The following is a 15,973-nucleotide window of genomic DNA, read 5'->3' on the forward strand; positions in this document are numbered from 1 at the left end:
TCTATGGAATGACGTGAGTGAGTAATATGTGCTACTTGAATCCACGCAATTTGTTTCAATTTTCTCTGTACGAGAATCGGTTGCGTTTGCTTCAAGAACTCTCGAGGTCATAGTAGAATAACTGTATGGAGGTATAAGTTGTGTATATGGCCTGAAGATTTTATGCTGGTTTTGCTAGTTATGTAGGGGAAAGTGGGGCACTTTGCAACATGGGCACGTTGCAACAGTGCTTTTTCTGTTATGTAGGATGGCTCTACTGCGTTGCGCTTACTGTCGTTCCAACACACGTTGGTAGGTGTCTCTGATGAACCGTTCGTTACACCAGTTTTTCAGATGTTGTCAGAGTGGAGGAAGAAAGAAGAATTTTGAGGACGGTGAGTAATTTTTAAGAATCTCTTACAATTTGTAATACGCAATTCCTATAAATGACCACAGCATGCGACATGTGGTCAATTGAAAGCATGTTTATTGAAGGTGTGGAAAGTGATATTGCTTTTTATGTTATGCAATTTTTGTGGAGGCAAGAATAGCTTTCGTAATCAAACATGTCGGTGAGGCAAGTTGCAACAGATGTTGCAACTAACCCCACAATGTTGCAAACTGCCCCATGACAGACCAGCGCTTTAATAAGATATTAAATGTAATTGTTCACTGTCCCGAATGTGATAAATCGAAATACGGTTTATTGTTTACTAATTTTACAATATTTTCAAGTAAAAGAAAAATGTGATCGCATATATTTAGTCCTATATTTAGTAACCAACACACATTTTGAATTTTCACTTATTTATTCTTATACAAAATTACACGCACGTCAGTACGGCAAGAAAACACTATATTTCACTAAGTAGTGCTAGATAAATTGTGAATGAATTTTTGTTTATAATCATGTGCATGTAGTTTCTACTAGCAGCACGAAACATTAATATTGTTATGCTTTCTGATATGGTCTCTTTCGTCTTGCAGATTTATTTTTAAAAGATTGTTCCTTCTTATGTTCCCGCCGAAACTATTGTTGTCGAATTGCTGTATAATTGTTGCTGTATTATTATTATTATTATTATTTCTATTGTTTCAGGTAGCCTGCAAGATGAGGAACTACAAGAGGAAGACCCAAAAGGGGACTACACCGCCTGATGTGATGGATAGAGCAGCAAATTTAGTCCTGGAACACGAAGATGACAAAAATGCCAGCTTAAGACAAGTGGCTGCAGAGTTCAACATTCATTATTCAACCCTCTCAAGATACATACAAAAGAAGAAATTACAAGAAAGTGGTCCTCGTGAGGGACAGAACATAAGTTGTGGTTATGCGAAACCGTGGAAAGTGTTTTCAGAGGAAGAAGAGAATATCTTCAAAATGTACTTGCAGCGTTCCAGTGAGATTATGTTTGGACTAACACCACAGGAAGTGCGAAAATTAGCTCATCTCTGTGCAGTTAAGTTTGATATAAGTGCTCCTTCATCGTGGTCTGTAAACGGAATGGCTGGTATTGAATGGTTCAGGGGATTCCTACAGAGAAACTAAGATCTTTCGGTGCGCTTTCCTGAATCAACTTCTTTAGCACGGATGTCCAGTTTCAACAAAAAAAATGTGCGCATGTTTTTTGACAAAGTTTCCGAAGTTCTGTCCAGAAACAATTATTCATCCTCAAGAATTTGGAACATGGATGAAACTGGTGTCACAACTGTCATGAAACCAAATAAGGTTGTAGCTCGAAAAGGAACAAAACAGATTGGCATAGTGAGCAGTGCAGAAACAGGTGAACTTGTGACAGTTGCAGTTAGTGCTCAAGGGACTTTTATACCTCCAATGCTAATATTTCCAGGTAAGAATTTTCGGGACCATTTCATTCGAGATGGCCCAACAGACTGCATTGGAGCAGCTACTGGTTCAGGTTGGATGATTGAGGAAACGTTTGTCCAATTCATTCGACACTTCATTTCTCAGGTGAATCCTAACGAAAACTCCCCTGTGCTTCTTTTCATCGATAATCACTCTTCCCATCTCATCTGTGAAGCTTTAGATGAATGCAAAAATAATAATATTACCCTTTTGTCATTTCCTCCACACTGTTCGCATCGACTACAACCGTTAGATGTCAGTGTTTTTGGTCCATTTAAGAAAGTGTGTGGCCGAGCAATTGATTCTTGGCATAAGAATAATCCAGGAAAAACTCTTACAATCTACGACATACCACAGATAGTTAAAACAGCATTTCTGAATACAGTTACCCCTACCAACATAACATCAGGTTTTGTTCAAACAGGAATATTTCCCTTCAATTCTGAGGTATTCCAAGAAAGCGACTTTGCGTCGTGTTTCGTTTCAGATCGACCAAATCCAGCACGACAGGTAGATAGTAGGCCTCCCGTATCTGATAGTGATGACATAGTCCAAACTGCCAGGTGCGATGCACTGCCAACTAAATCATCTTCAGGTGATGTTCAGAATGAACATGGCACACAAATGTCTTCAGTAGTGAGTAGACCTAAAGTTTCCTTCTCTCCTGAAAATGTTCGTCCATACCCAAAGGCTGAACCCAGGAAAACGACGAATCGTAAACGTAAACGAAGTGCCATTCTAACAGACACAGCTGAAAAAAAAGGCTTTGGAAGATGCAAAAAAGAGTAGTGCAAAGGAAAAGGGCAAGAAGAAAATTATGTGCAAGAAAACATTATTCCAAAGTTCTTGCAAAGAATATCACTGTTTAGTGTGTGGAGAATCCTACAAAGAAGAAGAAGACTGGGTGCAGTGCAAGCAATGCAAAATGTAGTCCCATTGGCTGTGCGCGGAGAGAAATCCTTATTATGTGTGCATTGATTGCAAATAGTGTCATTCAGACAACGCATAATCCCTGTTGCAACGTACCCCAAACACTGTTGCAACTTACCCCATGCATGGGGCACATAGCAACACTCGGACCTGCTTTAAATTAACAGACTTTTCTCACTTGAGGTTCAAAATTAAAATTTCATATTTGTTTCTTAAGTAGCCAAAAGATGTACCATTTCATAGCATATTTGTAACTTGTTCCAACTGTAACAGTTTTTGAATAAAAAAAATTAAACTGAAAAGTGTTGCAAAGTCCCCCACCTTCCCCTATTTCATTACATTCAATGTTCGATAGTTTTCTGGTAAGATGGCTTGGAAGCTAAATTTTTATTACAATGTATTTACTTATGGTGGCATATTACACTTGTACATTATATCATATATTCTTGACTTTTAAATATAATATCGAAATCGTAGAAAGACAGGAAAATAAAATACGGTGGATGACTATTAAATGAAAGCAGAGCAAGATCTTTGTTTATTCAATTTTATACTACTGTCTAACATTATGGTTTATAATGAAGTGAGGAATGCGTGATTAAGAATGAATGTCTATTTAATTTGTTTGGCACTCACGTCTTACAATATTTCATAAAATGTTGGAGTGAACAATTGGAAAAACTTACGGCAATCCGCACCGCATCTGTAGTTGGCCACAAGATCTGTAAGTGATAGAAATCGTAGAGCATGAGAGGAGAATTGTACCTGGACGTGTTATATCTGGTAAAGCACATAATGCTACATTTCACCTACAACAAACATAAAATATTGTAAGTTTGTATAATGTTTGAAGTTAAGTTGGATCTGATATTAAGTGATGCAATTAACACACACTCCTTATCGTGAAGATGATACAGATGTTCTTCTAATAACTCCTTACACTAATAAGTGGCCTTACACAATACAGCCTCGGCTATTATCCAATTTTGCCATTTCTACAACTGCATGAGCATGTCGATGCGAAGTCTCTCCTAGCAAACTAAGAATTCTTCGTTGTTTTCGGATAATTGGACTGCGCAGCTCCTACAGTTGGTTACTGCTTTCCGTCTACCTTTAAATTAAGCTAAGATTTGCAACGTACAGGACAAAGGATGAAATGTGAAGATAAGCTAGGAAGAGATATTAATTTCCTCTGTCAGAATTCTCACATACACAACATACATACACATCTCCCTGCTAGGAGATGATGACATTGTTTTAACAAATGATTTTAACTCTTTGAGAAGAGCGGCTCTCTTCCACTCCCTCTTAGGATCTTGCGACCTATTTCAAGTGACTTTCTACACTGCTTTTTAACTCAGGTATGGGTTTTAGATAAGAAGATATTTCCCATATACATGGAACAATGCAAAATTACCGTATCTGCCAATGCACACAAAACTTTAAATTCAATCGATCAAGCTATGTGTGTGGGTGTGTGTTTGGGAGGTGTGTGAAGCCATATAATTTATATTTTACGCAAGTCTGGAGAGACTGATTCGGCCATAATATTCCATCTTTGCATTCTAAGAGTCTGCGTTATTTGTGGTCAGTGGTAGCAAAGGAAACCATTGTCATCTCTTGGTATATGTGGTCAATCCATAAAATATGGTTCAAAGGTACAATAATTGATTGCTAGCCAATTTTGTTTTAAAAAAATTTGCTACGGCAGGGAAAAATGGGCAATATGTTTTTCCAAAACTTGACTTCGTTCGAAAATGGGGGCTATTTGTTGTTTCATAACTTGCGGCATTTTTGGCTTTGTAGACAGTTCCATAATTATGGTACCTCAGCTACGGAAAGTGATAGAAAGCTAGGTAAAAAACTTTGTTCTATGATATTATACAAGCCACATTTTACGTTATTTACCTTTCTCCACCATATTTATTGCAAATGACTGAAATGTATAGCCAATAATGATATTCATTTTTTTTCTCCATGTGAAAATTTTCTTTAAATTCCGTTTTTGTCTCTACAAAAATACATTACATTTTTATAGTTGTTATATATTTCTCAGTGTTTAAGTATACTAAAAGTTTTGCTGATAATAACTATTTAATTATAATTTACTATTAATAATGCATTTTAGAGCAGTATTTTGTTTAATTACGAATTCAGTTATGAACTCTTTTAATGCATCCCTTCTCCGGTATTCCACTGATCAGTCTAGAAGCCACTGACGAACGAAAGCTGGGTTTTAGCCAACCTGTACCTTCCGCGAAAGGGTCTGTCTCTCTCTATACAACAATCACAACAGAGATCTTTTTATATTGTCAAGAAGAACCTTTACAATTTGCATATTTAAGCAATAATTACACTTTCACAAATTTTCGTGGGTAAGTGACCTGTAGGAAGGCCAGAACTAAGATGGAGTTATAACGTTGAGATGGACATAAATAAAATAGATGAGGCATATTCGTGAACTTCTGATGCAGGCCATGTTTAGAATCGATCTTAATGTCCTTGTAATGTGCACACGTTTGTAGGATACTTTTTCAGTGAGGAAATAAACAGATTCAAAAGTATTTTTAGAAAATTATGAGTGTTATCAACTATTACCCATGTGTAATAACAGATTCATGTTAAACTAAATATGCAGACAAATGCTGAATTGATTTTTTTTGAAACATAAACTGAACGTTACGTTTCAACCTTCTAGCAAGGTCTTCTTCATACTCTGTACCAAATACAAATGAAATAAAGTACAAAATGGAAGGAGGCCAAGGAAATATAGAAGAAAGGGGAAGAAGACTCAATGAACTTGAATGGGGACTGGAGATAAACAAAGAATGGAAGAAGGTGTTAGAAAGAGTGGAAAGGACAAAAGCGAAGGAGGAGAGAAGAAGGTAGAGGGATGAAGAAAGAAAGGATAAGGAAAAATAATGTTATATAAGGAGTCCAACCACGTTTCAGATGAAAGAAAATGTTTATCTAAATCGCCTGTCAGGTGAAACAATAGTTGATAGGGGAAGGCCACCTGCTTAAACACCTGGAAAGGAATGTTCCAGATAAACAACTTTCTAATAATCTTGTTTCCGGAGGGTAGAAATTTTTGTGTATATATGTCTTCCTGTATTGTACCTTATTTCATTTGTATTTGGTACAGAATATGAAGATGACCTTGCTAGAAGGTTGAAACGTAACTTTAGTTCATTTTTTAAAATAAAATAAATTCTACCTGGGTCAGCATATTTAGTTTTTGGTTATCATGGAAACAAGGCTTAATGGTGATAAGCTAGCAGAAGAAGTTTAGAGAGAAAATAAAAATAAAGTTGAAGAAGAAAGGAGAAATAGTAGGATGGATAGAAGAAATAAGAGAAGAGGAGAAACAGAAGGACACCAGATGAAGATAGAGGACTTATTAGAAGAATGAAATAACAATTGAAGGATCAAATTTGATATGTGTCTTTTCCTCAAAATGTATGGAAATCAATATTGCAACTTCTTCACTGATAAGAAATATGAAAAATTTGTCCTTGATCAGGATTCAGCTTAGGTCTCTCTGATGAAAGCTTGCCGTACCATAACCAAGACTGTAGCAATTACCCTATATTCTCCTTTCTTTCCAGGCTGCGGATTGATATATAAGCCGCAGAATTGCAATGTTGTTTGGGTTGTCTATAGACAAATCGCTCTGTGACTAGACATGGACGACTTACTTCAATGCTCTTCCAATAAGATAGTTAACACCCAGAAGTTTCCGTCACTTTACTATGCATTAAATAAATAATAAATGAAATGTAAGTTATTAATTTTTAACATTTCAATGATTTTCAGTTAAATATTCATATAATACAATAATTACAAAACAACCTCATATGAAACTAAGTTAAGCAAAATTGTTGCATTTTTAATTCTACTTGTTAAAATAACCTAAAAAATCAATAACATATGCAAGATACTTTAAATATCTTTTATAAAAAATATTTACAGCAATATTATTTTGTTTAAACTTGTGAATCTATCCCAATGAGAGTGAGATGTCTTATGATAATGCCTTATATCACATTTATAATCCCTACATTTAAGCCCACGTTCAGATAAACTTTATTATGGTACTAAATATAATGTATTCACATATTTATATTGTTTGAACTATATAAAGTAAATGTTCATTAAAACATATATATACTGAAAGCCCAATAAATTTTGCATTCTCTACATTATGTTGCTAACATTTTAATTAATTATAATGTTTATTTTTTAAAATCAGAATAAATACGAATTTTTAACTTACTGCATTTTCTTTGACAGTGTGTCCTGTTATAGTCTGTGGAGAAAATACTTGACATCAGAAATTCATGAATAATAGACATTTTCAAATAGCAACATAAATTCACCCGTAAATTTATAATGTTTTGCTCTAACAAAATATCAATACATGCCAACGTTCCCATGATGAAAATGTTCAATATCCATGACATGTGATTTTTCCTACCTCTGGTTTTAAGTATACAATGTAGCTTCTTAAACATGTAGAACAAGGTTGGATAAAGGTGATGCTAACAGCGGGAATATACGGAAAATGGTTGTATGTGCAGTATCTTTATGGGAAAGGCGAGATTTTGATTTGATTGATTGATACATTTGCTTTATTTTATTTATCATTTTGTGCCACTTTTAAATAATTGGCGAAGATGGGGATGAGTGATGTCATGATGAACTTGATGAATAGACACTCACAAACATCCATGGCCATACCGGGATTCGAACTCGGGATTCCTGGCGTCCTAGCGCGATGTGCTAACCACTCCCCCACGAAAGCCGGCTCGAGATTTTGATACCATGCCATTGTAGGGGTGGAGAAGGAAATTTCAACATGCCGAATTCTCGGGAAAAAAATCACAGTTTCACAAAATATCAGCATAAAAATACATACATGGAGAAAACAACCAATTATTACATACAAGGTCCGAATGTACTTGAAGAAACGTATCAAATCAGGTGAGTAGGAAAGTGTTCGCAAGCCTCCATGTTTATCTCGTTGCTCAAGAGATCGGTATGTATTTGTATTGAATTCATTGTTTCACAAAGTTAGAACTTTTGGGACAAGGAAACATGAATGAGATCCGTGAATTGAAATTGGAAAATGAGTGATTCTAATGAGTGTAGTGACGAAAATGTTACACTTATTCCAAGTAGGAAAAAAAAACACGAAACATGTTTGAATTTTATGTACCATAAATGCATTAGGCCAATGGGTCATGTGACAGGTCAAAAGCTCAAGAAAATTGAGAAAGGTGAGCGTGATCCCGTAATCCTCTTTTTCAGTTTACTTCGTGATAAAAATAATTTGAGTTTAATGAGCATATAATCTTCATATATTGGAAGTATTTCAATGCAATCGTTTACTTCACGTTTACCTGTTCCATGTCATTGTCTTTTTTATTAATGGTAACCTATATCATTCTAGATGTGTCAAGGACATCTTGAGCAACTTAAACCTACAGTTGTTTGCACAGATCAAGAAAACTACTCTCCCACAAATCTACGACATCTAAAGCAACTGGATCATAGTTGCACGTTCAGTGGCAGCAGTAGGGTGAAAATATTTATTTGTTAGCTTTTGATGCGTTATCTTCGCAAATCTGTGCTATCGCCTATGTCTCTGTTGCTTTTTGGAATATTAAGTATTGATTTGTGTGCTAAGTAATGTATGTAAAATAATATTTTAAATGATTTCGAACAGAATGTGGGCACAATCAATTTAGCCTTTACGAACGAGCAATGACGAACGCAGGATTTACTCGGGGAGGGCTGAACCACATTGAAGGGGGAGGACCTCGTATTTGATGCGACTGCAATGGATATGGAAAGGTGTGGCTTATTCCACTAGATCATTCATCGGACTCTTACTTTTGTGTTTCAAAGATAAAAGGAATAAGCGGTAAATCAAGATACAAAGTAAAGTACCGAAATTGTCATCCACTATGAGGACACTACCTGTGGCAAATTCTCCTGCACATCTAACTGTAGAAGATGAATGGGAACATGAGGTAGCTACCGAAATTCGAAATATGGAGGAAGATCATCCTGCTTTCGAAGCCTCTTTCTTTGGAACTCATCTGCTAACTCAAGATGAATTAAACGACCTTGTTAGGGATTTTAAAAAAAATGGGAAGGAAGTGGCCGCACATTTTGGATCTTAGGCTGAAAGACTATGATACACTTCTGAAAGGAATCAAAGTATGTTTCTTTTGTAAGGAACATGAAGAATTTGAAGGTTTTTATTCTAAAGAAAATTATATAGTGTATTGTAATAATATTTTCGCTGTGATGGATTTACTTTATCATGAACATGAAACAACATTCTGGAGACCGTTCACTGATTACTCGAAAACTAGTTTGAAGGGTGTTCTTTTTCACAATAGGAACACATTTCCTTCCGTACCGTAAGTTTCTGCAACGAAGATGAAGGAAACATATGAAAATGCTATTAGACAAAATTCAGTATGACAAGTATTGTTGGAGCATAGGTTGCGATTTAAAAGTAATCGCGTTTTTAAAGGGTTTGCAGCTCGGCTATATTAAATTTTGATGTTTCCTGTGCGAATGGGACTTCAGGGACAAGTATAATCATTACGTCAAGAAAGGAGGGCCAAAGCCTAAATCACATACAACTGGACATAAAAATGTTGTACGTCCCTCACTAGTCATCTCTGATATGATTCTTCTGCCTCCACTTCATATCAAGTTAGGGCTTTTCAAAGAATTTGTTCAGGCGATGCGATGTTCGTGCTGGGTTTCATTATTTGAAGGATATATTTCGTCGTGTTAGTGAAGCTAAAATAAAGGAAGGGGTTGTCTTGTGTTCGTATATTAGAGCTTGGATAACGGATAAAAAATCGAAGGTCTGTTTATAGAAGTTGACAGATTAGCTTGAAGTTCATTTAAACGCGTTGTGTATACACGTTTTAGGAAATCGTAAAGGTGGAAGTACCGTGAGATTATGGGTGAACGATAACAGTCTTTCAAATATATAGCCTGTAATATGTCCTTCAAAATACATTTCTTGAATTCCCACCTGCATTTCTTCCCTGACATCTTTGTCATGGGAAAAAGGTGCCAGGGATAGTGGAATACAATAATTCTAGCTGATTACTGTTGGATGCTGAAAAGGGATGTTCCAGATACAAAATACAGAACGAAATCAACAATTGATTGATTGATTGGGTTAGTTTTTTAAGTCCACTTTATGCACAGTAAGGCCAATCGGAAATGGACCTACAGTTTTTATAGTGGGATCCGTACGACTATATCCCACCACCGGGAATCGAACCCAGGACCCCTTGATTACAAGGCGACGATGCTACCACTGAACCATGGGGCAGGTCTAACAAAATCAACACCTCTCACATTTTAGTAAGTTGAAGAGTGTCATGTATCTATATAATGATACACAAAAATATTTCACATTAACCTGGATGTCACAAAAGAACTGTAGGTGATGGAGAAAAACTACTTACATGGTTCAATTCAGTGTGAAAATTTCTATTATGATCAGTTATTTTCCCTCGTGTGTCAAATAAAAATTCAATTTGGTTCTCCAGTGTTATCATGGCAAATAATGTTAGACAATGCTGAAGGCAGTTTGTTCCATTCCCTAATCCCTGTCACAACGAATTTCTTGTAGGTGCGGTTTTATGTGAATTTTTAGATTGTGTTTCTTGCGGATATCTTATTCGACCGATGTTCTGCGAGAAAAGATCTAATCGGTTAAGTATTTGGGGGAGCTGTGAATTTTGTGAATCAAGGTGAATGTCTTGTATTTACTTCTGTTTTTGATGTTTAGTCAGGAAAATTTCTCTAAATAGGTGGACATATGTTATTTTCTTTGTAGCTGAAATATGAAACATATACAACAGTTCCACAAGTTTTTGAAGTTTGTAGTTTAGGTTCTGGGAGATGTCAAAGTGTGCTGTAGGGCTAGTCTAATGTCGGTAGGACGAGTGCTTGCATAAGGCGATCTTTAACATTAGCGTCCAGAATATGTTTTAAATTATAAAGAGATTTATGTTTTCGGATACAATTTTTCACAATTAATTCAACTTACGCCGAAATCTCCTAGTTAAATCTTATACAGTAGTGGACCTCATATACTTCCTTTAGGGACACCGTGTTGAACCGCTAACCATATAGAATACAAGTTGGACACAAAGTCGCTTTCCGCAAAAGTATATATATCTTCATTTATTGGGGAAAGATACTTTGTGCCCACCCTGTATGTAACTTCCGGATTCCGATATTTTGTGCGTTGTTTTCTGTTGCCGAAATATTTACACACACAATCTACAGCGTTTCCCGTAATGCCATAGTGATTCGGTTTGACCAATAGCAATTCATGACTGATTGAATCAAATGCTATTGAATAGCCCAACGAGACTAAATGTATAACTTTATTTTCATCTATCCCTTTACTTATATTTCCTACGATTCTACTATACCCACCAGCGTAGTGAAATTACATTTTTCTAAAACCAGATTAGAAGTGTGGTAGGAAACCTTGATTATGCGTAAGTATTTAACGAATTACTTTATTAAATATTTTGGACCTTGTGGATAGAATGCTAATAGGTCTTAGATCTTTAATTTCTATGGGATTGTGATTTATTAGGTATAGGTGTTACATTGCACTTATTACACTTTTGAGGGAACCAACGCTTGGAAAGCAAAAAGGTTAATAATATACGTAATATCATGAAAGGAGCAGGGGATACTATATTGTAGAACAGTTAGTTTTATGTCATCCTAACCGCACGCTTTTTATATCGTTGTGTTTATGGTTTTATATATTTGTTCGCTACTTAGTGGAGTAAAAAAAAATGTCATTGTTGGGTTGCTGGAGGTAGGTGTTAGTTTCGTTACTCACTACTGTATTGTTATCTGCGGGAGCACTGGGGTTAACAAAATCTCATTTACTGCAACCCGTCTGGATTTGTTTGAGGGTAGCGCATTACTCTTTTTATTTGGTGAAAGTCCCTGGTTTCTGAGGTTAGACCATACGTTTTTAGCATTTTTCATATTCATATTTACTGTTTCTTTGTAATATTTAAATCTTTCGATTCTGACTGGTTCTTTTGGTTGTTTTTCTAAAGTATTCATATGATAGGAGAGCCTCTGAGTCTCTTGTGTTTACATATCTCAAATGAAAGAAGTCTCGAATTTTCAAGAATTTCCTTTCTGAATTTGAAATCCAGAGGGCGCGCGGTTTGCTTACGTGCATTTTTCGCTGGGAGACGTGCTTATCTGTTAAACTGATAAAATGGGCTGTTTAAGTCGTCATTTATTTCGATTTTACACCATTTCACTTTTCCCGCGTCATTTCAAAAGTTATACAAGTCGATGGTCAAAATCAAACTTTCCAAAGTGAAGAATCCTAAAAATATGTTCGTGTTGTATTTCAAGTAGTTTCTCCGCCAGTTTGAAAAATGGAGAGCTGGTGAAATTTGTTAGGACTGAAAGAAATACATAATAAAAATATGAAAATATCTTCCTTCTGTAAATTTTGTGCCAGTGTGCCGAAATGTAAGATAAATTTTGATATATTTTATTTATGTAAAAGTTTCATCACATTATGCACCTTTTCAGTCCTTGATATTCGATATAAGAAACCGACCTGCCTTAGTGTACAGCTTTCGTCATTTTCCGAAATCCACGAACATACACTTTCCTAGCGCAAAATTGAGAATTTACAAAATCTTGAAATACGTTTGTTAAGCCTAGCCCTTAAATGAGGAACAAATTAATTTTTAAATTAAACGAAATTTCAATCCTCGTGAACAGATATTTAGTACAAAGTGTGCAAGCTCTGAATTAATCATTTACATATCAGGACTCAGTGGGTGTTAACATTACACTTAGATACAATGAAATATAATATTATGATATTAACTGGTCTTGGTACATGACATTAAATTTAATATTTTTTTGCGTTATCTACGAATTACTTCACTTTAGTACCACTACCTGACGTAATTATCAGATTCCTTAAATTTTTATTTCTAAAACGTATCGATGATATTGGTTTACATATAAATTAGATTGTATTTCAAAAAGTAAACTCAATCCTGAATTATGAAGTGTGAACTCGAAACCAGAATTAATTAGATTTATAAATACTTAAAGTATCGTTGCAGTTATAATGTAGCATATTTATATTAAATTAACATGTTGTATGTAAATCAAATATACGTACTTCATAATTTAATATTAATAATTCAATACATCAAAACATATAAACAACACTTACTACATGTGTCTGTACCATTTGAAGTATCACAAGAGGCTAGAAATATAAAATATATCATTAAGTTAAAATGTATTTTTGGTTCCTGAAACAACTGTAAGCAATGCGCATTCTCAAAGGAATTGTTTGTATCATATCCCTCTTATATTTTCAGATATTCTTAAAATTAAAAGTTAACTAGGTACAATAAGCAAAATATACTCATATGTTAAACATAAGACACGAACTCCATAATTAAAATTACGGTAAATTAAAATTCTCAGAAAAATGTTTCTGGAACACATTTGTTGAAAATCTCTATTTAAATAAAAATTGAGATCTCTAGATTTATGAGGATATTAAATACTATATTGTTGACAAATTTAGAGCATTTAATATAATTAAAATATTGGTTGTAATTTTATTTCTTTAATTAAACAATTAAACAAGGTTATTAATTGCAACATCATTAAAGATTTTGACGTTTATTATCTTTTCTATGTTCGTCTAAACGCAAGTAGGCTACACGATATTATATCATTTAATAATTATGGCTGAGATAATAATAATATTAAAATTGTAATTGAATATGTCAATTTTCTACAAATTTCCAATTCTAGAATGTATAAAACTATTACTTATTAACTGACATCAGCTAAATAAAATGTCAGACAAATGCTTCAATCATATACATCATAATTAGTAGTACTGTAAATTACATTACAGATCTTGTGGGATTAGTAAAACAGAATCGAAGCTATTCTGTATGTCTACTCTAAAACAACAGGATTGGGAGAATTGCAGACGATAAAATTGTTCCTTTTTCTTTTTAACTGCTGGAACGAAAGCTTAAATTGAAATAAAGTGTGCGTGTGCGTGTGCATGTGTGTGTGTGTGTGTGTGTGTGTGTGTGTGTGTGTGTGTGTGTATACAGCGTGTTTATAAATGAATGGTGCGGTTATAAAAATTAATAATAAATCTATTTATTACCTTACACGGGTAAAACCTACACCGTAAGCAGTGGCAACTGTCCAAGTTTCTGATCCATTATTCACAATCCTTCAATATGCGCACCATTGGTCACACGACACACATCGACGCGGTAATCAAATTCATTCCATACTCGCTGTAGATCGTCCACCGTGATGGTTTGCAGTGCATTAGTTATTCGTTCACAAACTTCCTCCAGGGACACGGGCATTGGCGATACATAAACTTTGTCTTTAACAAACCCCCAAAGAAAGAAATCGCATGGTGTTAAATCCGGCGAACGGGGTGGCCAGGGTGGAAGGTTAGTGTCTTCTTTTGCAGCACGTATAATCCAGCGATGGTGAAGAACACGATTAAGAACCTCTCTCACATTCCTGTGAAAATTAGGCGGAGCACCGTCAAGTTGCAAAATGTAATCATCGTAATTGGTGTTAAGCTGGGGTAACAACCAGGTTTCCAACATGTCTAGAAATGATTCACCGGTGACTGTTGCTTCTTCGAAGAAAAATGGGCCGTGCACTACTCCCGGGAAACCGCACAGAAAACGTTCACTTTTAGAGAGTCACGCTGATGGTCTATCTGGGTATGCGGTTTCTCGCTTCCCCAGATACGGACATTGTGTTTATTCACCTTGCCACTTACATGGAAAGTGGCTTCATCACTGAAGATGAGTCTTTCTAGAAAACCATCTTCTTCTTCCATTTTCAACTGCATCTCTTCACAGAATTCACGCCTTTTAACTTTGTCTGTTGGTTTAAGGGCCTGCACTATTCGCAGTTTGTACGGTTTAAAACAGTCGCTTACGCAACACCTTCCACACCGTATTCTTTGGCAAGTCCAATTCCCTGCTTGCTTTACTAAGTGACTTCCGAGGACTTCGCTGAAACGCCTGGCGCACTCCTTCAACGTTTTCATCGGACACACGAGGTCGACCAGAACTCTTCCCTTTACACAAGCATCCAGTTTCCACGAACTGTCGGTACCACCGATTTATGTTATTCTTGTGTGGTGGGTCTTTCCTAAACCGTGCACGAAACTCACGTTGCACTGTTACCACAGATCTGGACACCTCAAAACGGAGCACACAGAAAGCCATCTCGGAACTAATGCTCGCTGCGGAAACTGACTGACTCGGAATTGACGATGCGGCCCCGCAGCAAGCATGACAAGCAAACAGCAGGTAGCGCATCAAAAACTTGGACAGTTGCCACTGCTTACGGTGTAGGTTTTACCCGTGTAAGGTAATAAATAGATTTATTATTAATTATTATAACCGCACCATTCATTTATAAACACGCTGTATATGGTAAATTTCTCGTATCAACCGTTCAGTCGCTTAGCAAGGAAATCAACAAACACACTTCCTCTATAAAAGCGAGAAATTCTGATAGAAATATAGAGCCATATGTGGTCTTAACCAATGTGTACTCTGCTTCCAAGTCCCTCCAAGTCAGGATCTTAATTGTGACGTTCACAAGTCAATAAGCTGATTGAGAATCACTTCATAAACCTGGATGGGAGACGGAGTCTTAACATAAACCAAACCAGGAAATGTCGACTGATAATCACCAGCAGAGTCAGTAATAAGGCGACCTGTGGTCCTATCCCACGTACCTTTTTCTCACCGCTAACAAGAATTTTGATCATTTCGCAGGGAAGAGAAACTTCAAGAAATTCTACGCAAAGCTACGTCTTGGAATAGAGGTATCACAGAAAGCTGGTGATATCAATACATAGAATTGTGATCAGGAAAAGCAGCGACAACATCGACAAAATTTAACCAATAATATAAAATAGAATAATAGCCGCTCGAGGATTTGAACGGAAGATTCCGACCTGTGTATCTGGCAACGGATTAAGTGTTACCTTAGACTCAAAAACAGAGTCCGATACAAGAAGGTAACGCTACCTGTGGTGTCCAATCGAGCCGGACGTGGGTGCGT

At 35.9% G+C, this 15,973-nt stretch overlaps 1 protein-coding gene across 3 annotated transcripts in view; it reads right to left on the bottom strand.

Annotated features, from left to right (window-relative positions):
• Window positions 1–15,973, bottom strand: part of LOC145984936 (uncharacterized) — a 655,439-nt gene that overhangs the window by 136,108 nt on the left and 503,358 nt on the right. For all 3 annotated transcript variants that reach the window (XM_083118349.1, XM_083118348.1, XM_083118347.1), the window contains exons 4-6: window positions 13,065–13,100; window positions 7,053–7,085; window positions 3,463–3,498 (exon numbers count right to left, since the gene is read on the bottom strand). In XM_083118349.1, the coding sequence (XP_082974475.1) occupies window positions 3,463–3,498; window positions 7,053–7,085; window positions 13,065–13,100 (105 nt within the window). The remainder of the gene's footprint in view (window positions 1–3,462; window positions 3,499–7,052; window positions 7,086–13,064; window positions 13,101–15,973) is intronic.

Source organism: Lepisma saccharinum, chromosome 3, assembly GCF_977018435.1.
Source record: "Lepisma saccharinum chromosome 3, izLepSacc3.1, whole genome shotgun sequence".
NCBI classification, from domain to species: domain Eukaryota; kingdom Metazoa; phylum Arthropoda; class Insecta; order Zygentoma; family Lepismatidae; genus Lepisma; species Lepisma saccharinum.